Source organism: Puccinia triticina, chromosome 9A (assembly GCF_026914185.1).
Source record: "Puccinia triticina chromosome 9A, complete sequence".
Classification (NCBI taxonomy): domain Eukaryota; kingdom Fungi; phylum Basidiomycota; class Pucciniomycetes; order Pucciniales; family Pucciniaceae; genus Puccinia; species Puccinia triticina.
Window position 1 is genome coordinate 3,382,129 of NC_070566.1, and position 27,436 is coordinate 3,409,564.

The window sequence follows — 27,436 nt, forward strand, 5'->3', positions numbered from 1 at the left end:
GGGGCAGGGTGAGAGATTTTCTTGCGCTTCATACAGAGGATGCTATAGATTTTTGAGACTGAAAGTGCACGGCCACAACTCCAGCATTCTCCTCTGCTCAACTCCCTGTTCTGCCTGGGTGGTTTTGGATCTGGGGTTTGGGATGAGGCTGACCCCCCACCCAAACACCCGTTGTGGTAGACGGAAAAGTGAAAAATCAAAAGTTTTTTCTCATAAATATATTTACTCACCCTAGGCCTTAAGATACCACCAAATGGAACTCAAGAATTGATTCTACGGCCAATTTTACCCCTAGCCCCCACTGGAAGCATCACTGGAACCCCTCTGGATTGGAAGTTACACCTTTTTGGACCCCTCATGGACACGGCCAGCCCCAGTCATTAACCTGTCACACCCCTCAAGTCCCCTTTCCCAGCTATGCACATACTCAGAACAAGCCAAAAAGATACTTTTTTCTATCCCTCTTATCTCCACTGCATATGCAGGGGACCAACCCCATTTCTTCTGTATTTGACATGTCCCCGCTTCATTTATGCACCCCTTGCAGCTGCATGCAGTCTTCTGACCCCATTTCTGCACTCCTTGCATTAGTCTGACACCATTCATGCACCCCTTGCATGAGGTACCCCTGTATTTGACATTTCCTTGCTTTGTTTATGCACTCCTTGCATTAGTATGACATCATCTTTCATTTCTCATCCCACTTTTTGCCTGTATTTAGTATCTTCTGACAACACTTTTACGCAGCCCACCAGCTAATATCCCTCATCCAGGGTCCCCCTTGTAGCTAAAATCCCTCACATTTGTCTATATAAGGAGCTCTCTCCCCCAGTTGTTTTTCCCTCAGCTCAGTACTCCCCAGTTATTTACATACCACCTTCACACTTACCATCACATCTATACCTCACCACAACCCTCATATTTGCAAATAACTACTGAGCTCACTCTCAACTCTCACATACCTTTCATGAAACAACTTCATCTGGAAATAGACCAAACCTATCACTTGATTAAAACTTGCCAAGCTTAGCTTGGTGGGTCTTGTTATCTGATAGTATAGAAGGGCAGAGTTTGCGCCTCCATCATCCCCTTCTCCATTCAGCAAAATGGTTTCATGACCACTTTTGAGTCTTACACCGTGTGCCAGCCTTAATTCTGATATCCGGGCTTGAAGAGGTGGGATAGCTTACAATGTTATTTTATTTACACAGGGATTATTAGGAGAGGATAGAGATATTTTGGCTTTTCATACAGGAATCAGTTTGCTGGAAATCTTGCGCTTCTAATGATGCCAATGGCCAGAGTTTTATACAAGAGAAACTGGGGAAAAGAGGGGGGTGAGATCACCTCCACACCCTTTGGCTGCTAGCTCTCCCCCTTGTAAGCCAACTTTAGGTGCAAGTCCCTCCCTTCTGGCCCCCCCAAGCGTAGGCGTGAGGGAGTGACTTGTGTTATGTTTGGGGTAGCCCACCAAGTTGACTGGCACCCACGCTAGCACTGATCTGGCGTGTCCTGTGCATCTCACACCGTGCCCCTCCCCTTCAGCAACATCCAAGCCCGGCTCGCCCGGCAGATCTGCTTCAACAGACCAACCAATTGCTCTGAACAAGCGCACTGATCACGTGCAGATGACTGTGGACATCATAGACAACCCAGGGAGTCTGAGTGTCGCGCCAGACAACGCCCCCACCATCACCACTGTCTCTCCTAGTGCTGCTCCCATCACCTCGATGGCCAACAATATCTTTCCACAACCCGTCTCACCTTCTATGTGTCCAGCAGATTCAACTATCAACCTCCTCACCTACAACCTTCCACCACCCAAACCTTCAGACAACCCTCCCTCACCGATCTCAACTTGCCCAACTAGCAATAGCAACAAAGCCAATCTTTTGCCTCCAGTCATCCCACCTACAGTTCCTGAGGAAGCCTTGACCAGCTTGCTTGACCCTTGCCCGGAGCTCACACCTCAAAATCAATTGGCAGCCTCTCATCCCGAAGAGGTAGCAGCCAGTACTGCCTCCATCAATAGTTAGTCCCCACTATCTAATGTACCGTCTGCCCCTTCCCCGCCCCATGCGCTAGATTCTCCAACAAATAAATCTCTCAGCTTCCCCCTCTCCACTGCCCCCCAACCGCAACAACAACCCTCTCCTTTGATACAGGTGTCTACACTTTCAACTATATCATCAATTAGAGGATAATGATGCAAGAAATCGTGCTCATGAGGCATGGACAACAATAATCTAAGTATATTAAATCCACACTTTCATGAAAATTGGGATCAAGGGTTTCCCCTGCAATTTTCTGAAAAGGGGCTTAAAATTTAGCCCCCTGTAAATGGAAAATTGGCACTTGCGTCCAACCTCCAATTTTCTCAGGTATCAGCATATTACACTTAATACCACAAGAAAATTAATTTAAATTCCCCGAACATAAATGCCTTGGATGTCAGGGCGGGTCTCTAAAGTGACACAGCCGTGAATTTAAACCTAGAGATATCTAAGGTTTGAGCTGTTCTCAGCTGTCACAGCTGAAAGCTGGTGCTCGACTTGGCCGCGCAGGCGCAAGGAGAAAAGCCACGCCTTCTTCAGAAGGGGCTGGTTGAGCGAATACAACTGGAGTCCACGGACTTGTTGAGAAGGGTCCTTTCTAGGACTTAGAGAGATAAAAGGAAAAGGGTCGACTTACCGAGACAAAGCGCGGAAAGTTGAGGGATAAGTTGGAAAAAGAGAAAAGGTGGATCAATGGGCCCCAATTGTTGTAAGTCGGCGTTGGTAGTCAAATACAACAATATTGGTGGGCTTGGTAACTGATCTGGGCCCTCCTTCCTGGTAGGAAGGTTCCCCAGTACTTATACCCCAGTTGTGCTGGGCTGACCTGTGGTCCAATGCCTACCGGACCATCTATCCTTCTGGGAATCTCTAAGGAGGTCCCAGGCGGTGTTCACTCGCTCACTTGAGGTCAATACCCGAGTCCTTCAACATCAATGTGCTCACTCGAGGGCTCCAGGCCCTCTCTTACTTGGTTGCGGGCCGCCCGCGCTTGTGGCGGCCCGAGGGTTGTCGTCGTCTGCGCTGTCTGGACTAGTAGGCGGCTGACATTGGACTTGCCCCCCAATTCCTGAACCAGGAATGAAAAGGGGCAGGATTCAACCCCCTCGTGCCAGTTGCAATTGCAAGGGCAGGAGGGGGGCAAAAAAAATTCTCAGCGCACAATTGCGGAAAATGTCCGCCTCAGGTCAAAAACAATTGTAATTGACGGAGGGGGGGTTAAAAACCTGTGCAAATGCAACAGGGCAGTAAAAAAAAATTTGTTCCCCTCGGGCCTATTGCAAGTGCAAAGGTGGAGGAGGACAGGACGGGGTCTGCTCAAACTGCGCAAATGCAACAGTGGAGCTGGAGCCGCCACCGGGGAAAAAGGAAGTCAGGGAGCCTGATATATAAGTTCTTCCCCAGGCGCCTGCACCAAGGGATTGGTTTCAGGCGTGAAGTCAATTTGGAATACAAGTAACCTCGAACTGGTTCCTGTACGCGGTGTCGAGCGGCTTGCGTTTTGGACCTTCAACCAACAGGGTATGCCACCGCGCCCCATTTGATTTGGCAGGAGGATCAATGACCTGCTCAAGTCGTCTACAAAACGCTTTGGAGGCGTGTTTGAGGCTGGACCCTCATTGGGAGCGGTGCCTTCCAAACCGTTGCCCTGCCAGCTCGCCGGGAGGAACTTCCCCCTTGGCGAGCTGGTATACACCATACCAGCTCGCCGGGAGGAGAGTCCCTCTCGGCTAGCTGGTATACACCATACCAGCTCGCCGGGAGGAGAGTCCCTCTCGGCGAGCTGGTATCCACATACCAGCTCGCCGGGAGTAGAGTCTCTCTTGGCGAGCTGGTATAAACATATACCAGCTTGCCCAGAGGAGAGTCCCTCGAGAGGGAAGTTCCTCCCGGCGAGCTGGTATGGGTATACCAGCTCGCCGGGAGGATCTTCCCTCTCGCCGACCTGGTATACACATACCCGCTGTTCGATTGCGAAGAGGTTGGCTTATATAAACAGGTCAGTCTGTTCGCCTGATGCTACATAGATTAACAGCATTTCTGATCTCGTTTTTATTTATTTTTCTCTGCAGCATATGTAGCCAACAGATGACTTCTCTGACAACTCCCGACTCAGCCGAAGGCAGCCCCCGGCCAGCAGCAAGCATTGGCCTACCGCGGACGGTGAGCCGATTGCTGGAGATGATTGTGAATCTGTTTGCACTGCTGGTGGCCGAGCTCAGCCAGCTGAGGCAGAACAATATCCGGGCACTCGTCGGCTCGGACCACCAACAGCTCAACTCAATCGCGAGCTGCTTCCTCCCCTCGCCTCAGCAGGGCAAGCATCTCCGGCCTCTCATCGCCCAGGGGTCCGCACCCTCCGCCGCCGCCAGTCAACTCCAAACGGCCCATTTCGCCCAGCCACATCCTCAACGACACCAGCCCTAGCCAGCCACAACTCATCATCTTCATCCCTGTCCAGAGCCGGCCTTAATCCTACCCACCCAAGGCCGGGTCGCCGAGATTGCTGAGCTCATCCACGTCTCCTCCCTGCTCCACGACGACGTCATCAACAAGGCCGAGAGCTGCAGGGGCGAGCCGTCCGTCCCGCTTGAGTTGGGTAGCCAACTCTCTGTCCTCGCCGGCAACTTACTGCTCACAAGATCATTCCTCTCCCTCTCCAGACCGGCTAAGTTCTAATTCATCGTGCTCATCTGTGGTATTATCTCCAACGTTGTCTGGAGCAAGCTCCTCCAATCCACTCCATCCTCAACCTCCCACACCCTCCCCCAACATCATCACTTCAGCATATCTCTACCACTCATTATATTTCTCCATAAACTTAGCTTTCCTCAAGCATGTCATCCAGTATATATTTCCATCAATAGACAGTGTGGAATCTACACTTGCTAAAGCAGCATGATGAATAGATTTGCAAGACTCAATTGTGGTCTCAGATCAATGTATCCCAATCAAGGCATGTATATAAAATGCTTAGTCACTAAAAATTTAATTATGTTTTATTGTTAACCTGATCATAGAAAATTTCAGGAGTTTTTTTAATTTAATTTTTAATAACTGGCCAGGCCACCTGTTATGTTGCTGACAATGATTTCAGGGACTAATTTGTGAAATCACACTCCCTAAAAACAAAGCAAAATTAATGGATTCATAATTCAAATTGGGAAACTGTTGATCACATTTCAATTCATAGATCAGTCTTCCCTACCCAAAGAGTTGACAATTGCTGGTCCTGACTACATTCCTGTAAAACCTCCTCCTCCTTTGGGGTTCACAAGGAGTCACACATGTACACTAGCATTTCACAAGCTGGTAGCTAGCCTGGTTTTCTTTCCTCCCTGGCTCAGCAGAGAACTGACCTCCTTTTCTCTGAGCCAGGTAAGCTCTTCTCCCTCTTTCTTTATTTCTTTCTCTTGTCTTTCCCTCTCTCTCTCTTCCTCTGGAGAGAACTGACCTCCTTCTCTCTGAGCCAGCCAGTCAGCCCGTACTCAAACACCACTGTGTTAGGTTGTAGACTTTCATTAGGCTCTACAGCCCGCTCCCAGTATACTTACATAATCCCACTGAAAATTTTCTGATTGTCAATTGTAGATAATTAAAGTTTATCTATTGTCAATTTTTTTGCACCACATATGAATCAACCTGGAATATGAATATCTCAAAGCCTTATGTACAGTCAGAATTCAAAAAGATGAACACATATCACTGTAAGAAAAATTCAAGAAACTGCTGCCAGTTGACATGCAATATTACAAAGGTGCCTTTGTAATATTGCATGTCAACTGACAGCAGTTTCTTGAGTTTTTTTCACAGTGTGCATGTGATGAAATACTGCCACATAGTACAAAAGTTGAGCTGGGAACCTGTGCTCTGCAGCGGTGCAGCCGCCTTGTCCTCTAGTAATAGATTATATTTTGATTTTTGTGAATTTTCAAGTAAAACATTTGTTGCACCATGTTGTTATTGGTGTTTGAGCAGTGGTTCAATGTGAAAAACAGTGTTTAATACAAAATGAAAATGCATTGTGATACTAATGAAGTGAGGTGAGTTGAGAGTGGTGATGAATATTGGGGCATATTACTTACTGGGGGAGGGACAAGCATTGTGAGTCAGATCAGTTCAGATCATCTAACAGTTGGATAGTGTGAGTGACTGATGTTTGTTCAAATACACAAATCTTGATCAACTCCTCCTTTCATCCAATTAGTTGGTTTTGCCATTTTCATTTTTCTGCTGCAGGGATGGCTCAGCTTGTCTCAAAGCTTCCTTGAATTAATTTATAAAAGTTCTCCCAGGAAATGAGAGAAATTTGTGTAGCTCATCTTCACCATTAGCTGCTATGAACCACAAGTATTGGATTATCACATATAATTTGTTCACTTATGGTGGATGAAGTTTGAGTAATAAATAAATTCAGCACACAATCATACTTTAATTGAAGGTATTTCCACAAGAAAAACCCCTTCACTTTCTAAGAAAGATAAAAACCAAATATTTGGATACCAAAGGCAGGGAGCCATCTGAGTTGGGGGCTATGCTTGCGGCGGTGAAACCGCCTTGGCCTCTAGTTACACAATATTGCTAAAAATTTTGTCAGCCTCCGTGATGCCAAGGACTACTCCTTCTAGCTACACGTGGTGCAAAACTAGTATAAAAGAGTGTAAAACTCTGGAACAAAAGTCCAAGGGATAATTCCAATAATATATTGGTAATTATGGCGCAAAAATGTGGGCAAAAATAGAGTAATTATATTAATAAAATTATGGACTTACTTTGCGCACTGCAAAAAACTCTTCGCGCACTGTGGGGGTCGTCATTTTGATGTCCAGACCCCAGTGCGCGCTTCTGCCATGGCTCTTTGCGCACTGCAAATTAAAAAGTGTGATTTTCAGATTTTGTTGCTACCAGCCAACAGAGGGGATTTTTCTTGCCCCTCCATTGAATTCTTTGAGATTTTGGAGCCCTCCAAATGACTCAAAATAAAGGTGAAAAATAAATACTAAAGATAATCTGAGCACCTTCTCTTGACCACCCGGGAACACTCCCTCAGGGATTCCTGACCCTCCAAAACTCAATCGCTCACCTGATTGAGTAGAAGGAAAGGCTCCCCTGATTGAGTGCCGCTGTTCCGGTGGAAAAAGAGCAGGGGCGACCAGCCGGCAATTCCACCTGGTTGACCAGGCACAACCTGGCTGCCCAAAGAGGAAATTGCTTCCCGGTCAATCAGGCTATAAACCCTGATCAACCGGGAGGAAATCCTCACCTCATTGACAGGGAGGAAAACCTCGTGTGATTGAACGCAAGGAAAGGCTCTCATTAGCCTCCTGATCGATTGGGAGGATTTTTTTTTTGGCAAAAACCTGATTAACCAGCAGGAAAGCCTCTTGCCGGCCACCTGATCATTTGCTGTGGGTGATGGGCCAGCCAGGTCAATGGGTTCAGTGGCAAGCAAGCTTAGAGCACTTGCCGCGCGGGCATGTTCCTCGGACTTGCTGATCCCCCCACCTGCGCCGGCGCTTTTGCTGAGGGCCAAGCAACTCATCGTAGGCTGCGATCAGGATGACAAATTTGCTGATTTTGTGCTTGCAGACCTGCTTGAGGGTCCTCCCGGTGGTTCAGGTGAGGCTTTCCTCTCGGTCAATCAGGTGAGGCTTTTCTCCCGGTCAGTCAGGTTGTATAGCCTGATCAACTGGGGAGCAATATACTTGTTGAGCAGCCAGGTTGTGCCTGATCAACCGGGTTGAATTGCCGGCCGGTTGCCCCTGTTCTTTCTCCACCGGCACGGCAGCCGGGTGTACCAGGGTTTACCGCCGCCGGCATGTATTTACATACATGTATGGATTATGCCCCTCAAACTTTGCTTTTGAGGGGTTGGGTACCCGGCTGATTGAGTTTTGATGAGTCAGAAAGCCCCGGGTGAGCGTTCCCTGGAGACGCTCAGATTATTTTGTAGTATTTATTTTTCCCCTTTCTTTTGTGTCATTTGGAGGGCTCCAAAATCTTGAAGAATTCAATGGAGGGGCAAGAAAAATCCCCTCTGTCGGCTGGTGGCAACAAAATCTGAAAATCACACTTTTTAATTTGCAGTGCGCGAAGAGCCGTGGCAGAAGAGCGCATTGGGGTCTGGAAGTCAAAATGACAACCCCCACAGTGCGCAAATAGCTTTTTGCAGTGCGCAAAGTAAGTCCGTAAAATTAATATAATTAAATTTAAGAGGGGCCTGATAAATCAGGGGTGTTTAATCACTCAAAGGCATCGTGCAAAAGCAGAGGGTTTAGGTACCTGAAACACACTGGGGCCTGTGAACAGGGGTGGTTTAAATCCCAGCAATGAATGGCGGAGAATCTCAAGAGAAGGGGCTTAAACTTACTAGTAAAAAGCCCTTAGGGTCTTGAGGTTCTACAGGATAGAAACTGGGCAGTTGGAAGCGCTTGAAGAAGGTGATTATGAAGGCTGGATGGACACTGGGCAGTGTTTGGCGAAAAAATGAGGCTAAAAATAACTACTCAAGGTCTTACCAGGCTGGAAACAGGCTATTGAGCACATGTTGAAGGCAGGTAAAATATAATAGTGTAAATAAGCATGGAGAATATCCTTTTTGGCGGAGAAAGGACCCTTTTTATAGCCCAGGCAGGCCTCCAGGGGCGCCCAGGGGACATGGGGACACTTGTGGGCGCCTTCTGAGGCAAATTGGCTGCGCAGGAGGGCGCTGATGGTCGTGGAACCTTGTGACTTGGATACAAGGGTTGCCAAGGACCAATTAAAGAGGCTCTGCGTGATTTTATACCATCTTTACCACGTCATAGAGGCTGGTTGGGGGGTTGTGTGATGCTTATTTCCGTGGAAATGTGCCACAGAATGTACTAGAACTGGATTCTGTGGAGTTGTACACGTGTAAGCAGTGATGAATACATGTTCTGGAGGCGCTCAATGAATGCTCCAGTTCATTTGACCCCTTCTACATATTTACTACATGTGTAGGTCATGTGTTCTGAGCAGTAGGAGGAAGCTAGGGCGCCTTCTATGCTCTCCTGCACATGCTACAAGGGGTATTCTGGTCTGGTAAGACATGTAATTTGTTCATATTTGATGACGTGGTTATTATACCTTATCTAGCTGTAAATTACATGTGTGTGGTACGTGTAACACATGTAATATTCCTATTGGGACGCATTCTGGCCCATTCTTGGGTACTGGTACACCACCGCTTGAATTCAAGCTTGGGTTGACATGGGCCCAATGGCGCGGTCAGCAAAAGGTTGGCCCGGGTGGGTGCCAACCTGCCCGCCCAGACTTTGACCGCGGGATTGGATTGTGTCAAAGATTGGTTGGGCCCCCCTTAACCCAACCTATCCAGCACCGCAGGCGGTCAGATGGGTCGGCCTTGTCTAACCCAGCCAACCCATTCCGGCTCTGATCAGCGTGCCCACGGGGGAAGCTGGTTGGGCATGACAAGAGCCCAACCAGCTTTACTCAGCGGGTGGGCCAACACAATCATGGCTGGCGCTGAGCAGTGCGCCAACCTTGTACTCTGGTTGAGTCCGCATTAGGCCAACCAAGAAATGATTTTTTTTTTAAAAAAAAAAACATATTTTCTGAGCCTCTTTTCATGTTTGGAAACAGGCTACATAAGTGAGGAATTACTCCAAAAAAAAAAAAAAAAAAAAGAGTCTTGTCCAAATCCACAGACTTTGTCTAACAAAATTTGGAGAAATGGGGTTGACATCACACAATAAACCGCAAGGTGAGCTTAGAAATGTGTGATGTCTTAGACAGCAAGGCTGGTGCTTCTCCTTTGGGTGCAGCGAGCTGTAGTTTGTTGGTCCGCGAAGCAAAGTGATGTGCTGGATTCGACTCTGGTAGCAAGCCATATTTTTGCTACCCGCTCACTGGACCCCGACCGCGGCGCCCGGAATCACGTGGGAGGTTGCGCCAACTGCGGGTGGCAATCACTCCCGCTCCGGGTGACACCAAAACTTCAGGGTGGGGTCGCGGGGGTCGTCTCCACATCGTGTCCGACGTCAAACCGCGGTTGGGGGCGCTCCGTGGTGTAACCCAGGCGCTTTGGTTGCGGGCTGGTTTATGCATTATGCATATGTATACACCACGCGTGGGGGCTTGAGCTCCAGGCAACAGGGCTCTACTGCTGTCAGGTGCGCCTGGCTACAGAGCACGCAGGCTTGGATGTGCCACACAACAATATTACTATCTTCTAAGCCATACACAACACCTCAGTTTTGTCACTGAAACTGGGTTAAAAGCATATGTGCTTATGTATATAAGCATACAGGTGCATTCACACGGGACGTGGTGCACCTGTTAAACCTTGAAGTCAATTTACACAAGGAAGGAATAACAATGAAGAGTACCTTGAAGTGAGGTGCCCTAGGTTAAATGAGGCTTAGATTCAGAATATGGAATAATATTCCAAGTTTTACATGTCTAACTATAAGTAATAGCAGTACTAGTGTATCTTTCTTATGTAATAATATTTCATGTTTGCTTTTGATATTATGTCATGGTGGCTCTGACATAGTAGCCAGCTGACAAATTTCAGCAAGCTCAATTTATGCATGATTCTCTGTGCTCTCAAATTTTTATGCATATATGACATGGGGGAAAAAAAGTTATTAATTTTTTTGTTAATACAAAAAATGCTGAAAATTGGTGTTGACAACTCCCAAAATCCAAACAAAAAAAAACATTTTAGGAAAACAACTCCCAAAAAGGGGCACAGTTCAACGTTAGGAGCTGGTCAAAAAATGGTCCCGGCAATGTAAGTTTGGATTTGGGAGTTGTTTTCCCAATCTTTGGGAGTTGTTTTCCCAATCTTTGGGAGTTGTTTTCCCAATGAGTATGAAACAAATGTGATGCTTCTTATTTGTATGGGCTGGTTCTGATAATATAAGATTTTACCAATACAATTTTTCTGGACATATGTCAAAAATAATCATTAACCTGTTTCTGTTGAAACCATAAAGAACTAGGTAGATAATCTTTGGTATTGGTGTATTCATAGGACAGGTTCATCTGCAGCAACATCTTTGAATTCAGGAAAAATCAAACTTGTGTGCACATAGTTGGTAGTGGTACTGCAAAGTTGTAGTCTCAGACTCTCACATGCATTTTGTGACTAACTTAACTAAGTCCCTCTGTAATTAGAGGGTAGACACTATCCTGGGGCCCTCCAAAGGAGGATCTGGATACATACAACCCCATGGCCTGAGAGCATCCTTACCGGTCAAGCTAAGATCACCCAAGTTGTGAATCAACACTATTGTTAGCTAAAGTAGCAGGAGTGAAAACAAACATACTGGTGGCTAGCAAGGCATTGAGTTCATTTTTGTGTACAGGTCAATGTTGGCAGTTAGATTGCAAGCTAACCATTGCTAAATGTAGCAACAGTCAGCTGGATTCAGAGCTTCCAGCTAATTTAGCTTGGGCTTAGCTCATCCCGGTGCAGTTGAATCTGGTAGCCAAACTATTTAGCTGTAAGTAAAACTAGCCCCTGGTAAGGCTGCTCTGAGAAGATTAGGAAATTGAACTTCTTCAATCCTTTGTAGCATTGTATTGCGTGCTTATTTTGGGGGAAGACAAGGTGGAAAAGATCATGGAGAATATTTGCATGTTTTCATTCTTGAGTGCCCCTTCAATTGCTTTTTTGTGACTGTCAATTTTTCTGCTTCATCCTGTATTACACATCTTGCCTTGTACAAAATCATTAGGGATGTAAAAGGCTCAGGTTTGGGTCGGAAAATGGTGCCCAAACCCAACCCAACATGAGCACCGGGTTGTATTGTGTCAGGAAAAAACTTCAAATTTACTGCCCAAACCCAAACCCATTAATGAGGAGTTGGGTCCGGGTTGGGTCTTGGGCTAACCCAAGACAACATAAGTTGTGCTAAACGCACACCAAATTTTTAGTACGTGTGCGCCATCCTTGAAAACCCATAGTGACTAGAACCAATAATAATGCAATGAACAAAAGTAAAAAAAGCTCTGCAGCTTGTTTCCCCGGGTATAAAACTTGTCTTAAGGGCTAGCAAGTGTCAATATCTGTAACCTAACTAGTTAGGTTACAACAAAACCTGTGTATGCCATCCTTTTTTGGTGTGCAGGGAGATGTACACCAAGACACACAGGAATATGTAGTCCTCTCGGCGAGCTGGTACAAATCCATCTCGCCGAGATGTATTTATTCCTCTCAGCGAGCTGCTCATAAGTCTAACTCTCCAGGAGGTACAGCAATTCCAAAAAAGGATGGTGAAGGGGTCACAGATCTTCCATCCAGGGATTCTCCTCACCCAGCCAAACCTTGCTGTCAAAGTTGATGCAGGTTGATGCTACTCTCAAACTTTGACTGTGCAGCAGCAACCCATTATCAATAAAAAATGCTCTTCTGCCCCTCCCATTTTCACCTTGGTCCTCATATCAATGTCAATTGGTGTGGATGATGAGGGCAACCTGGCCTGAAATCATTGGTTTGATATGATTTCCGGGTCCCCTTTTCCACCAAACCCGGATCCCTAGGAACTAGTGGTGTCTATTTGGTTATGGGTGGGTAGTTCAGATAATGGACTGCTGGGATTTTTGGCATTAGGTTTGTGAAAATACAACTTAGATATCATCAGACCCGAATGTAAGAGCCCAAGATAGAGGGCTCTTCACTGGCTGGGAAAAACGGGACAGACGGACGGGGCAGTGGTACGGGACAAGGCTCTGCCTTGGAGGGAGTTCTAGAACCACAGTTGCTTGAATTTCTAGCTCAGAGGGAGTGGTCAGTACATCCCTACTCTATACAATTGATGATAATGTGAAGGACAACGAGAGAAGAAGGAGAGTGCTCACCTAGCTCAGAGGGAGTGGTCAGTACATCCCTACTGAGCTAGGAGGGCGCGGCCGGTCGAGGTCTAAGAATCCTGCTGCAGGTGGATCCGTGATTTCTCTGTGACTGTTCTTGTGAGCTCGCGGGAGGCGGGCTCACACCGAACTTAAGCAGCAGGGTTTGGCTGGGTGAGGAAAATCCCTGGATGGAAGATCTGTGACCCCTTTGCCATCCTTTTTTGGAATTGCTGTATGTATTCCTCTTGCCGAGCTGCTGAGAAAGTCCGTCTCACCAAGAGGTATTTATTCCTCTCGGCGAGCTGATTGAAGTCCAGCTCGCCAGGAGGTATGTATTCCTCCTGGCGAGCTGGTACAAATTTGTCTCGCTATATCCCTCTTGGCGAGTGATTGAGCATGATGTAAGTTTGTGGTCGGACTGAAGCGTGGAAAGCCTCATTTTGTGTTGCAGGTCGGTTCATGGGCCTACCCAAATGGGGAAAACCCTGCCCAAACCCAACCCAATTACACCTCCACTCAAATTCAAGCTTGGGTTGACGTGGGCCCAACGGCGCTGTTGGCAAAAAGTTGCCCGGGTGGGCACCAACCTGCCCGCCCAGAGTTTGACTGCGGTATTGGGTTGTGTTAAAGGTTGGTTGGGCCCCCCTTGACCCAACCCATCCAGAACCGCGGGCAGGGCAACTCAGCCACCACTGGGTCGGATGGGTTGGCCCTGGCTAACCCAGCCAACCCATCCCGGCTCTGATCAGCGTGCCCACGAGGGAAGCTGGTTGGGCATGACAAGAGCCCAAACAGCTTCACTCAGCGGGTGGGCCAAGCTGGTCATGGCTGGCGCTGAGTAGCGCACCAACGTTGCACTCTGGTTGAGCCGGCATTAGGCCAACAAAGATTTTTTTTTTTCAAAAAAAAAAGATATTTCATGAGCCTCTTTACCTGTTTGGAAAAAGGCTACATAAGTGATAAAATACAAAAAAAAAAGGATGAGTCTTTGTCCAAATCTGCAGACTTTGTCTGACAAAATTTACAGAAATGGTTGTTATGCTACAATAAACTGCGGGCCCAACATAGAAATGTGGGGTGCCCCAGTGAGCAAGGCTGGTAGTTCCTCCCTCCTTGAAGTGCAGTTATGTGCTGGGTTCAATCTTGGTATCAAGTCAATTTCTGCTGGGCCATTCTTGAACCACTCACCTGACCCCAACTGTGGCGCCCACGGCAGGCCAACGTGAGGAATTTGCCGACCGCAGGCCCCTCACGTGGGAATCACGGGGGAGGTCACGCCAACCGCGGGTGGCAATAACTCCCGCTCCAGGTGACACCAAAACTTCAGCGTGGGGTTGCAGGGGTCGTCTCCACATCTCGTCCCACATCAAACTGCGGCTGGGGGTGCTCCTGGGTGTATCTATTTGGGTCTCAATGGGTTGGGTCAGTTTTTTAAAGAGAGGCCTGAGGGCTGCCCAAACCCAACCCAGAACCCATTGGGTCTTGGGTCTTTCTGGGACAGCCCAACCCATTTACATCCCTAAAAGAATCCAAAACTAACCATGTTACAAGGGAAATTGCAGATAAAGGAGGCTGGGGATAGATGGAAATACAACAGTTTCAGAAAAGCATGGCAAAGGGGCCACAGATTTCCCATGTAATCTCCACCCAGCCAAACCTTGACTTGAAAGTTGGTATCCAATGATACTTAAGTTAGGTCTGCACAAACCTAATGCTGAAATTCTCAGAAGTCTGATATGGAAACTGCACATCCATAGCCAAATCACCAATGTTTATTCCTAGGTGGTCAAGGCCATTCATAGTGGGGGTCATATGTCAGGCTATTTCTCTAAGGTGATGTTACTCTGAGTGTAATTGATACTGGGTATCAATGAGGACAGCGCTGGCGAAGCTGGAAAATGACTAAAACACTTATACCGTAGTCTATCTCTACTCAACTGTCAATGCAGGAGGAGGAGACACACCTCTTGGATAAGAGGGGCCTAGTGGAGAAAGATGCTCGCTGGGATCTAGAGGATCCAAACGCCAGACAAAGGAGAGAATTGAGAAGAGGAGAGCCTCTTGAACTTACCTGGTTGGAGACTTACTAGTATCCGGGAGGTGGAGTCAAGGGCCAAGGGGAGTCGCACATGAAGGTTGGTGGAGAGGGAGGGAAGGTCGAAGGGTTTGAATCAAGGAAGCTGAATAAATGAAGAGATGGGAGTTTTAATAGGTAAAGGCCCCAATTGTTGATGTCTCAACAATGTAAGCGGGCTTGGTACCAAAAAACTCTGGGGGGACAAACTCTCTAACTTGACCAAGTCCCTCTCTATGTGGAGGGGGGACGCCGTCCCGCAGGGACCCTCCTTTGCTTCCCCGAGGAGGGAAATTAGCTAAGTTAGACAAACTCTCCTCAAGAGGTCCCCCGACTATATGGGAGGAGGGAGGTCCGCTTCGCAGATCTCTTCTTCCTCCATCTTCTGATGCGTGTTTTAGGCGGCCTCAACCTTTAAACTGTTGCTGGCTGACTGGACGCGTCAGTACATTTGTCCTGGTTACTGACCCGCCTGTCACTCGCGGTCCTCCGCGCTTCGAGCCGGAGAGGCTCCTTGTTGGCTCTCTGCGCTGCTTGGGCTAGCAGAGGGCTGACATCATAGCAGATTGCTGGCCGGCAGAGGAGTTTGCAGTGGATAACCCAATTTGGGGATGGTTTCCATGGTAATTTACGTGGCCGAATTGAATTGGCTGCGAGCTGAAATGATGATGGGAAGACATGTCGTACTTCATCTGCATGAGCTTGAGCTTGGACTTGAGTGGTTGATTTTTGAATTTGAGCTCGGTGATCTTCTCTTTGAGCTCATTACATTTGGCCTGATCACCAATAAGCAAGCGGCTGATTTTCTCACAAAGAGTTTTGATTGTCTGGTTGGCGTCTTCCAGTTGCATAGCATACAACGTGGTCATGCTGCCATCCCTGTCACGCTTCTCCCGAGCTGCTGGATCGAAGAAAGCAGTGCGGTGCTGCTCTAAGCCAGCTGCAGTTTGGGTCGCAGAAGACCGGCCGGCGACTCCTGATCAAGTGGTGGGCTTGAAAGGGCTGCTTTGCCTTGCAATACCAACTCGGTGGGGCTCACTTTGAGGAGCAGAAGAAGCCAAGACTTCATCGGTGATCGAAGGTTGAGAGCCGATCGGAGCATTAACCCAGTACTAAAAAGTCGCATTCGGGGGTCTTTTTTTTTGGTGTCATTAGCTGGAGACAAGGGTTGTAGCGGAGGAGGGAGCTCTCCGGACGGCTCCTCCTCACCGATTAGGTATCGGCCGGGCCAGGAGCAATGATGGTGCGCTGTTGAGTGGAGTTGATCTCGATCGACATGGGCATAGGTGCTCCTACACCATTCCTATACATACAAACTTCAAATCAGCTAACTCGGTACATGTAGAGGAAAAAGAAAGAATGGACTTACTCTCCATTTTCACTTTTATCATCATTATAAACAAGACGATGGGCTCGATCGTCTGTGGCTTTCTGAGTCAGTTTGGCCTCTCGGACGTGCGGAGGACAATCGGGATCGCCAGACGGTATTGGGTGCTTCACCAAGGCTTGGAACACGACTTTTATTCCATCTTGTTCTCGAATCGCACGTTTGTTATTGGTTGCATAAGTGTTGTACCGTTCAAGAACATACCCCCACTCCTGAGATCTCAGGGGAAGGAACGCTTTGACCGCCTCGACTAGAGCTTTCATGTCATCAACATTAAATCCCTGCGAGCCTCTAGCGCGACGGAGGCGCCGTTGCGAATTTTCATTAGGAGCAGAGGCCTGATTTTGTTGAGCTGAAGCGGTCGCGGGTTGCGTGGTGGATTGGTTTGGTGGCATTTTTCTGATGGCTTGATGAGGAAGTTGAGGTGAGATCGATCGGGGTCTGCTTTGATGGATGAAAAACTGTTTTGCGAAAGTCCGATGAGCTAAGTTGGGCCTTTTTGAGACTCAGCGGACATTCGAAGGCGGAGACATCGGCCGATAATCCTGAAAACAGCCCACACACCAAACCTCAAGCAAAGTCAACCGGATCCATCCCGCATATCAATCAAGTGGGCGCAGAAGATGCCAAAAGCTAGCAAGTCAAGCGGGACCGAGAAGTTCAAGAAAAATGGAAACAAGCACGACAATAGACGAACGGTGGAAGAAGATTACGAGCAAGTGTTCCAGTTGGCAGTCAACCAAGAAGAACAAGGAGAGCGATATCAATTCGGAGCGAAGGCCAAAAGAAACTACGAACAGTCGATACAGAGCTATCGCCTGTCAATCGACCTATTATCAAAGAACCCTTCCGACCGACCGCCCTCAGACGGGTTTAACAGTCATTTCAACCTGGCGAGAGCCCTGGTCAACTTTGGCACCACTTTTTCTAGTGCTCCATCGGAATGTCTCAAGCTTGTTCAGCATGGAATCCAGGAATATCAGCATGCTGTCGAATATGCGATCAAGGATTCAAACCAATCAGATGAAATCGATGCTCGTTATAACCTTGGGTTAGGCCTGTCGACCGCGGCAGAGATGCTGTCGGCTGGGGCAATGCTGGAAGACGATGGCAATGGCTCGGTTGACTACCATTCAATGGCGATTCAAGGCTGGAAGCAAGCCAAAGAAGAGCTTTCGCGAGCGTATCAACTTCAAGAACGTCTCTTATCCGATTCGCAGAATCTTGGCCCCGCAGTCCTCGGCGATAAAGATATGACGAGTCAAACGATGGACGAGCCTATGCAAGAAGAAAACCAAGTTGCTTCTCCGGCAAACGGACAAACAACTCTAGTCGAAGAAGTTTTTATCATTACACCCTCTGTCCTGATCGACACCTTGATGGATATATGCGAGGTCTTGTTGTCTATCTACACCTCTGAACCCGAGCTAGTGTCGACAGAATTACGCCAGTACATTCAACAACTCCAATCAGTCAACCAAACGATTGTAAACTCGAATTGTCCAAACTTCAGTCGCCAATTTGAGATCGATAGCTTGATTTGCAACATCGAACTCACGATCATTGAGCATGCGTTTTCAGAAAGTCTTGAAGATGCTACCAGCAGTCCAAATTCGATCGTTGAAATGGGACAAAAATTATCGGCGGTTAATCAAAAATTAGAAGAGTTATCGGCGGACTCGAACGCTTTAGATCAAGATTTCTTGAACTTACTAGGACTGGCAACTAACTTTTCAAGCTTATGTACAGCCACTTGTTCTTTGATCACTATCCGATCAGACATGCTCAAGTCTCCTATCCCTGATGTCCAACTCGATGAACTGGAGTGTTTGATCAAAAAAACCATTGGCATGTATACGATAATCCTCGAAAAATTGAAGCAGTCGAAACTTCGTCCAATCAAACAAATCAAATCACACGAGGTGTCTTCTTACATTAGTTCGAGTCTTGTTGGTCAATCGGAACTCGCTTTGATTTTGGAATTGTTACATCATCAACGAGGGATCTATTCAACCAGTCAACCAAAATCATTCGATCTGGCCATCGAAGCTTACAATCAAAGCTTGGGACCTTACAAAATCAGCCACCCCTCGACCCTCAACTCTCTGAAGCTAGAATTCACTTCAGCTCGTCAACCCCGTTCGACAAATGCAGATGAAGTGAGGGATGAATGGTCGAACTTTTCTGTTAGATTGGAGTCCATCAAGCTACTCTTGAGGTCCAAATTCCATCATCTTCGGCTCAGGTCTAACGACAAAGCTCTCCCCGGTCTTGAGCAGACTCTGATCGATGAAATCGCGCCCTTGATCACCAAATTCGAACTCTCTCGCACCGACCTGATCAGGTTTTACGACGACTTCCTTAACGATCCGGTTTTCATCTTGTCTCGTTCGATCGAAAAGCCGATGTTTGATTTCCTTCTTCGTTCTCACAATCATAATGTTTAGATCTCCGTTCCGTAGAATCAGCCTCTTGTATACGTATTTGTAAAGACTTCAAAAGAAATAGTCCGCAGACAATGATAAGCGTTTAATCCGTTGATTCGAATCGCAGAATTCAGCCCTCTTGGACACAGTAGAATCACTCATCCTGTGGATGGGGCTGGTAACATATTAAGGCCTGTTGGTTGCGTTTGAGTGGATAAGATTGTTATATGCTGGACTTTGACAACACCTTAATTGCTAGGGGCAGCTGCATACTCATACGACTTTGTGGTGAACTGCAGCAACAGGAGTCCAACTTAACCAAGTCCCTCTTATATCTTTGGAGAGGGAAGCTCTCCTGCAGGGACTAGCCCTTTCGGCACAGATATCCACCCAACATTTGGTGGTGAAAAGATGGACCTGCAGCATAACCTGCAGTGTTGTACCACTCCATGGTTAGGAAGTTGGGACTTGGGCAAGTTAAATAGTGACTAAGTGTCATCCCTCCCTGGCGCATTGCCTCATGGGCAATATGCCGGGATCGTCGTCCAAACCTCGAGCTGACGTGTACTACTAGGGAAAAAAAACTGCTTTCCAACACATCAAGCGTTCCAAGAAGGCCTGATGAGAACGTGCCCGTTTGTGAGATTCAGTCCTCTGATGTTTGCCTCATCGACAACGAGCAGCGCCAAGCAGCGCCGCAGGGTGCCGCTGCGCTTTCGAAAGCTTAGGTGATGTTGTGCTCGTCGACGGCGACTACTACTATTCAATAGGTTGCGATCTCATAAAGATCCTTGCATCACATCGGTAGTTTCTCGAGGCCTCTGGAAGCCCGTGGGAAGGAAAAGAGAAAAAAAATCAACATGGACAGTACCCCACTTCGGAGCGCCCTGGTACAGCCTGGGCCGGCCCGAAGCGCCCTCGCGCGAAGCGTGACCTCCGAAGGGGGGACTGGGGACTAATGCTGACTAATGTCCACATTTTGGCCTGAGATTTCGACCTTCCAAATGTTTTTGCAGGCAATTTTCTGCCTTTCAACTTTTGACCCTGTTCCCAAAAGGCCCCAGGCAACAGAACTGCAACATTTCTAAGTAGCTTTTCTGTAGTACGAAATAGAAAAGGACAAACAAAGATACGAAAGTCAAATTGGTTCTGTCAATTCAGTGTTTGCTGGTCCTTGACTGTTCAGGTGCCAAACTTCCATCGGGTCGCAGACCCTTTTAAAGAGCTTCTGCTTCTAATCGAAGTCTCCCCAACAAGAGTTTCTCATGTGTGCATTACATAAAGAGCTTGATCAAGCCACTCGATCGGGCCGCTGGAGTTGCGCCACGGTACCGACTCCCCGTGATCACAACTGAGGGGCATGTTTCGCAGTTCCGCCACATGAATTTTCTGCTATTTTCTGCTTAGACATGCTGTCCGACGGGTGGTCGGACCCACATGGCGGATATCCCTGTCCGAGTAGAAGTCGACTTATCTGTTTTGACAGGTCGATAGCTATCGGACTACTCAGACCAGGGGCTAAAAAAATGTTCCTTTCCGAGTTAAAAGTTGAAAGGAGGCTAGTGTATCTCTCATGGGTGTACATTTATAAAAATGATTGAATTATTTCGAAGAGAAGAATGAGAGGAGGGAGAGGCGATAATAAATATTAAGTGAGTCTGATGATGATGAACATGAGGATCCAGGAAATAGCGACGACACAGACGGCGGCGATCGTGAACCAAGTCATGCTACGGCTCTTGAGACTAACTTGAGTCAATCTGCCGCCTTCTTTATTCATGCTGTCCGAGTTGAGCTCCAGTTTGGTTTGGTTAGCGAGCAGGATGGCCTGGTCGTCAGCCAAGAGTTTGTTGAAATGGTGGACGTTCTTCTTCAGTTGAGAAGCCATCTGCGAGAGCTCATCGGTCAATTCTTCTTGGTTCGAGTTCAGGTTCGATGCCGGATGGGATCCGAGACTTGGTCTAAATGTTGTCTCAGCTCTTGTTTCTTCGCGATCAGATTCACTCTCTTTTTTCACTTCTTCCTTTTCTATCTCCTTTGATTGATTCTCCTGTTCGTCTAATGATCGGGATCTTTTATTCGGCATTGATGGCAATTCCGGTGCCTTGATCTCGTAAATCACTGTCGATGGACGCGACGGCGTCAGTTTCGTGACCGTAGGCGCTGGACAAGTCTAAAATTTGATCGCTTTCCTAATCAGCATGGGTAATGTTTCCAAAGCGCACGATTTTGATCGATTGATTCACCCGGGGCGGTGTTCAAAAAAGCTCACTTTTAAGGCAACGTCGATACGATCTTGAATTCGTTCAAGCTTACTCCTCAATTCGATTGGATCTTGGATTTGGCTGACTGTTTTAAAGGTGTTTGGATTGGAATTGATCGTATCCAGAATGGATCTCGCATGTCGAATAGTCTAATGGGAGAGTAGGATCGGGCAGCCTCAGTGCTTGTCAGCAACACACATAAAAATATTTATTCATCGAATGGGGTAGGTAGCAGCTGCTCACAGTCTCTAAGCCTTTGAGTTCCCAATAACGATGTTGATCGAATTCCTCGTGCCCCGCTTGGTCTTCCTTGGCCTCGTTGAGCTCATGGCTGTCGTCCATCCTGGGTTTCTTGATTTGCAAGCTCGGGTTTCTCTCTAGTCTGTTGATCAGTCGAACCAAGTTGAGGTTTTCCTTTGAGAGCTGATTCATCGATGTAGATTGTGTATTCTCGACTTTCAATCTGCTATGCTGGACGTAGTTTTCACCTCGTTGATGTGTCTGCCGGTGTTGATGGGAAGATGTCTGTCGGCTGAGAGTCGAATTCGGCCCCCCGGGGGGTAGGCTGAACTCGAATTTAACGCAAGGCCCTCCTCGGGGGAGCGGCGACCTGGAGGAGACTCGTGCTCCGAGCTTGACAAAGCCTCTCTGGAGGAGGGCCGCGCAGGGTCTCTGTCTCACAGAGAGGCTTGCCCCCAAGCGTCAAGCTTTGGCGTGAATCCTGACGCACCTGAGGCTTGGCCAACCCCCGATTTTCAAAGGATCCCTTATTACACATCAACCACTACCCGGGCAGGCTCATGAGTGGCACGGCCTTGAAGCCTAGCTTCTTGTGCAGACAGCCAGCCATCCACCATCCATCAAGCCCCTTGTAGAGCTGCTGGACATGCTTTGAAAAACCATGCCAAGCTTGTCCCAGCAAGCAGAGCGTGTGTTTTTCAACTCCTGTACACATTTTATGTGTGGCATGCATACCGAATGTAGTTAATTGTTCAATTCAAACAATAAACATAGTACTTATTAGAATTAATTGAAACTTTCATGTACTTATCCAATAGTATGGTGTAAGATCAATCCTGGAATCATGATTCCATGACTTTACATCCTTGTAGCTTTAAGGCCATTCAAGGCATCAGCATGTGGCCTATGTAGTCTTGAAGGCCAGATTCAGACCTTCAATTTGGCACCTGGGCAGCCCATTTGGCCACCAGGATGCTATAGAAAAGTGGTGCCAAACTTTCACACCAGCCAAATGGGTGAAAGCCGTACTCAGGACTCACGCCAAATTTTGCCGCTTAGTCCCAAGTCCCTCCTTTGGAGGCTTGCGCTTTGCGCAAGGGGCCCCTTCCCGCCCCTCAGAAGAGGGACTGACTGAGTTCGCTCGTGCTTGATGTCCCAGATTTGGCTTGAGGCTGCCCAGCCAATTGTCCAAATTTCCTTTTGAACCCATGTATGGTGCACCTGGTACACCTTTGATTTCCTCACAGCCTCTGGCACATCTAGAATCAGAATTTACTTCTACATATTATCATGTTTTGAAAATAACAGCTACCCCCATAGCTCCCCCCATCCCTTCAAAAGAAATTGCATGTAAAAAAATCCACCTGGGAGCCTATATCCGGCCCAATGTTCCCAAGATAGCCTGCCCGGCCTTGAAAATAAGATTTGACATCATATGTATTCCCAATTTTTTCTGCCGCAATAAACACCGCAAGAGCTATGCTGAATGAAGCGCACAGCACAGCAAAAGCGTAGCAAATGAGCAGCCACTTTGCTAAGCTCTTCAAAGCGGTCTTAACACTTTGCTTTCCGCTGAATGGTCTGGGGAGGTTTTTTTCTAAATTTTAGCGCACTTTTCTCAGCGGCAAAAATCAATGTTCCGCTGCGCTGACTGCTTTAATAGTGGTAAGCACGCTATTGTAGCCAGTATATTCCGCTAAAAAAGCAAAGCAAAATAGCCATTAGAGCAATTTCTTTTCCGCTAAAATAGCAAAAACAGCAAGAGGTGGAGGAGAAACATTCAGTTGCATTTCAGTATGTTTCATGTATCTATGTGATTGTGTTTATATTTAATCTGTATTAATTATTGTAGGGTCAGCCTAAATGCACTCCAAACTTTTACTTCATGCACTCCAAATTTTTGGCTTTGGGGGGCCAGCACTCCAAAAAAGTTGGAGTGCCTTGATTTTGTACTCCCAAAACATGGAGTCCCCAGATGGGCACTCCATGTTTATTGGAGTACACAACTGGGTACTCCAAAATTGACCAAAATAGGGGAGTGCAGCTAGATGCACTCCAAAAAAAATGGAGTGCAAGCCCAAGCACTTCACCTTTTCAGTGGAGGATTTTGGCTTTGCACTCCAGCTAGCAAATACAAAATGGAGTGCATTGGGGTGCACTCCAATGTCTCCTTTTTTTTGGAGTGCCCACAATCACACCTCTCGATGACTGGTCTGGACCAGTAATCAAGGGGCACACAACCGGTCATCCAGAGGACTCATACCTCTCGATGACCAGTGCGGACCGGTCATCAGTCACACCTCTTGATGACCGGTGTGTACCGGTCATCAAGGGGAGGTGCTACTCTCGATGACCGGTTGGTCTGACCGGTCATCGAGAGGAGATGTTACTCCTCTCGATGAACGGCACAGACCGGTCATCAAGAGGAGATGTTACTCCTCTCGATGAACGGCACAGACCGGTCATTGAGAGGAGATGTTACTCCTCTCGATGAACGGCACAGACCGGTCATCGAGAGATGTGACTCACCTCGATGACCGGTCATCACCGGTTATCGAGAGGTGTGAGATGGTGTGAGTCCTCTTGATGACCGGTCTGTGCCGGTCATCGAGAGGTGTGAGCCCTCTTCATGACCGGTGATGACCGGTCATCGAGAGGAGGTGCTACTCTTGATGAACGGCTGGTCTGACCAGTCATCGAGAGGTGTGAGTCCCCTCAATGACCGGTCTGACTGGTAATCGAGGAATGTGACTCACCTCGATGACCGGTCATCATCGGTCATTGAGAGGTGTTATTACCCTTGATGACCGGTCTGAACGGTCATCAAGAGATGGGACTCACCTCAATGGCCGGTGATGACTGGTCATCAAGAGGTGTTGTTACCCTTGATGACCGGACTGACCGATCATCGAGAGGTGTGAGCCCTCTCCATGACCGGTGATGACCGGTCATCAAGAGGAGGTGTTATTAGCCTCGATGACCGGTGGTGACCAATCATCGAGGTGTGAGTCCCCTCAATGACAGGTCTGTGCCGGTCATCGGGAGGTGTGACCGGTCTGCGCCGGTCATTGAGAGGTGTGAGTCCCCTCGGTGACCGGCACAGACCGGTCATTGAGAGGAGATGTTACTCCCCTGGATGACCAGCACAGACCGGTCATCAAGAGGAGATGTTACTCCCCTTGATGACCGGCACAGACCGGTCATCGAGAGGTGTGATTTCCCTCAATGACCGGCGGTCCGGTACAGACCGGTCATTGAGAGGAGATGTTAATCCGCTCAATGCCGGTCTGTACCGGTCATGGATATCAGGAGGATCAAGTGGGGTGTGTTTGTACATAGCCCAGTTGAAGTTGTAGGCACTCCAGCTCTGGCTGGAGTGCACAGTACTGCACTCCCCTTTTGAGGAGGAGAAATATCAGGAATGGAATGCTAGGGGAATGCACTCCAATCTGATGGAGTGAGACTCATGGGCACTCATTACATTTCCTGGCCACTGGAGTTCTTTGTGGTGCACTCCAAAGATTCTTGAGTCCCCGGTTCTGCACTCCAATTGAGTTGGAGTACTCTAGTCTGTACTCCAACAATCATTGGAGTGCACACTCCATACACTCACTTTTGGAGTGCTTTTGGGATTTTTTTGGAGTGCATTTAGGCTGACCCTTATTGTATCCATGCAGCTGGTTGTTTATCTAGTTCTTAGAAATACATGTAAAATTCAATTGGAAAGGAAAACCAAACAAGAAACTGTTTGAAGTAAAATGAAGGGAAGATGACTTGGATTCTGAGGAGGGGGAAGATGATAGATCAGACTGTTATTAAACCTTGCTGTTGAACTTTGGATTTTTTTTGGCTGAATCAATAAAAGCATGAAAATCATCAAATTTCCCTTTAGCTCTGGCGCCTCCACTGCAAAGCCAAAGATGACTACTGATGCATCTTTCAATCGTTCAAGGTGCAAGGGAACTAAAAACTGTGGTACATATGCGGGAAGCTGTGGAAAAGGTTTGCTCAACACATGCCAAGCTGCTTGCACATGCTAAGTAGTCTCTAGCAAGGGATGCCAGGACTGGGAACAAGGGTTCTTGAGTCTGAAGCACAATTTTGAAAGGGGATGAAATATTCGGGGTGTTGCAATACACATAAAGAAATTTATGTAAAGAACACCAGGAAAAAAAAATAGTCACTTGATGGCAAGTGACATGATGCAGCTTTGGTTTCTGCTCCAGAGCTACTCCAGCGCTGCTCCAAGTCTGCTCCACCAGCACTTGTAGAGCTTGCAGGACTGCACCAGAGCACTCAATGTGGCACAGTCAGCTGATCCTAATTTTTTCCCAGGAACAGCTGATGCTCATCATAAGCTGAGCAGTAGGCATTGACTGAGCCTGGGCCAAAGCTGAGCATTGGCTGAGCCTGGGCCACAGCTGAGCATTGGATATTCCAAGCCTGAAACAAATCCAAGTGTCAGCTGGACCAAGAATATTCCAAATCTGAGCATCAGCTTAGCCAACAATGGTCCAAAGCTGAGCATCATCTTGGAGAAGGCTTGTGCAGAGCTTAGGATCAGCTGGGACAATACTGTTCCAAAGATTAACACCAGCTGGGCCAAAAATTTTCAAAAGCTGAGAATTGGCTGAGCCAATGCTGGTACAAACCTGAGCATTGGCTGAGCCAAGGCTGTTCCAAAGCTGAGTATCAGATTTTTTGAGACTATTAAAAAGATCAATATCCCCTGAGCCAAGGCTGTTCCACAGCTGAGCATCAGCTGAGCCAAGGCTGGTCCACAGCTGAGCATCAGCTGAGCCAAGGCTGGTCCATAGCTGAGCATCAGCTGAGCCAAGGCTGGTCCACAGCTGAGCATCAGCTGAGCCAAGGCTGGTCCACAGCTGAGCTTTATCTTAGCCAAGGTTGTTCCACAGCTGAGCATAAGCTGAGCCAAGGCTGGTCCACAGATGAGCATAAGCTGTTACAGGAGTGGTCAGACTCAGAATCTGAGCATTGGCTGGGCCAAGATTTATCCAAAGCTGAAAATCAGCTGAGCCAATACTGGTCCAAAGCTGAGCATTGGGTGGGCCAATGATAGTCCTAATCTGAGTCTAAGCTGAGCCATGACTGAAATAAAGCTGAAAATAAGCTGGGCCAGGACTGGTTCTGATCTGGGCAACAAAGCTGAGCATGAGCTGGGCACCAAAGCTGAGCATAAGCTGGGAGCTAAAGCTGAGTATCAGCTGGCCAGAAATGGGGACCAGTGGTGCCCAGCAAAAACTGAGGATCTCCTGTGGAAATTCTTAAACTGGTTAGATGGTGGGTAGATGGTAGATGATGGGTAGATGGTGGGTAGATGGTGGGTAGATGGTGGGTAGCCCGCTGGAGCTGGCATGATGTCACTTGTCATCAAGTGCCATTTTTTTTTTCCTGGTGAAGTAATGAAAAATTCTGGAACTAATCCACCAATGATCTGAAACTGATCCTGGATTCATGCATAAATCATCCAGAAGTCATGCAGGAGTCAACTGGAACACAACTGGATGCAGTTTAAACCACTAAGACACAATGGCCACAATCAAATCATAATTCAATTTGAGCTGTTTGTTGATTGTGATGAATTCTTGGGGTTCAATTCATATTATTTACTTGCACATGAAGGTTGACATTTATGGTGTTCAAAAAATTTTCAAATGATGATTTTATATGTACCATTTTAGAAGTGGTGCTCTATTTTGAGTGTTTGGGTGGTACATAGTTTTGTTGGCTTAGATTTTATGATTTTATGCAAGTCAACTTTGAACACCCTAATTGTTTTCAATTTTCTAATGTAACCCTCATGTGCGTGCGTAAAAGGTTGTCACAAATCACAGGTTGGGCCTCCCGCAGATCAACAACATGTACACCCCTGTTAAAATGATGTGAAAGGCCCATCTGAAGTGGCATATTTCCCTAAAGAAGGCCAGTATCATCTAGAATTGAGCCAAAAAAGGATGAAAGTAGGGTGAAAACATGAGTCAAGTCAAGCTTGGAGGTTTGTAATCCCAGATCTCAGCTAGACATCCTGGCTTCTTAACATATATGAGCTTGTGAGTTGTTTTTGTGTTTTTTTGTTTTCCAATGTCTCCATGCACATGCATGTGAGTTTTTTCCACTTTGCCAATGTC

General features: G+C 47.4%; 5 protein-coding genes across 5 annotated transcripts; 2 read left to right on the forward strand and 3 right to left on the reverse strand.

The window, feature by feature from the left end:
• Nucleotides 1-1,628: 1,628 nt before the first annotated feature.
• Nucleotides 1,629-2,036, forward strand: PtA15_9A338 (uncharacterized protein; the record flags this gene model as incomplete). Its single annotated transcript, XM_053172535.1, has 1 exon — nt 1,629-2,036. The coding sequence occupies one exon, from the start codon at nt 1,629-1,631 to the stop codon at nt 2,034-2,036; it is 408 nt and encodes a 135-aa protein (XP_053023766.1).
• Nucleotides 2,037-7,125: 5,089 nt separating this feature from the next.
• PtA15_9A339 (uncharacterized protein) lies at nt 7,126-7,596 on the reverse strand (the record flags this gene model as incomplete). The annotated part of the gene is made up of 2 exons (XM_053172536.1): nt 7,126-7,242; nt 7,450-7,596. 2 exons carry the CDS (start codon nt 7,594-7,596, stop codon nt 7,126-7,128), a joined length of 264 nt encoding a protein of 87 aa, XP_053023767.1.
• A 7,771-nt stretch (nt 7,597-15,367) lies between these two features.
• PtA15_9A340 (uncharacterized protein) lies at nt 15,368-16,890 on the reverse strand (the record flags this gene model as incomplete). Its single annotated transcript, XM_053172538.1, has 5 exons — nt 15,368-15,403; nt 15,603-15,946; nt 16,010-16,082; nt 16,630-16,818; nt 16,873-16,890. The coding sequence occupies 5 exons, from the start codon at nt 16,888-16,890 to the stop codon at nt 15,368-15,370; spliced, it is 660 nt and encodes a 219-aa protein (XP_053023768.1).
• Nucleotides 16,891-16,980: 90 nt separating this feature from the next.
• PtA15_9A341 (uncharacterized protein) lies at nt 16,981-18,804 on the forward strand (the record flags this gene model as incomplete). The annotated part of the gene is made up of 1 exon (XM_053172539.1): nt 16,981-18,804. One exon carries the CDS (start codon nt 16,981-16,983, stop codon nt 18,802-18,804), a length of 1,824 nt encoding a protein of 607 aa, XP_053023769.1.
• Nucleotides 18,805-20,431: 1,627 nt separating this feature from the next.
• Nucleotides 20,432-21,479, reverse strand: PtA15_9A342 (uncharacterized protein; the record flags this gene model as incomplete). The annotated part of the gene is made up of 3 exons (XM_053172540.1): nt 20,432-20,956; nt 21,056-21,196; nt 21,291-21,479. The coding sequence occupies 3 exons, from the start codon at nt 21,477-21,479 to the stop codon at nt 20,432-20,434; spliced, it is 855 nt and encodes a 284-aa protein (XP_053023770.1).
• Between the last annotated feature and the right edge of the window lie 5,957 nt (nt 21,480-27,436).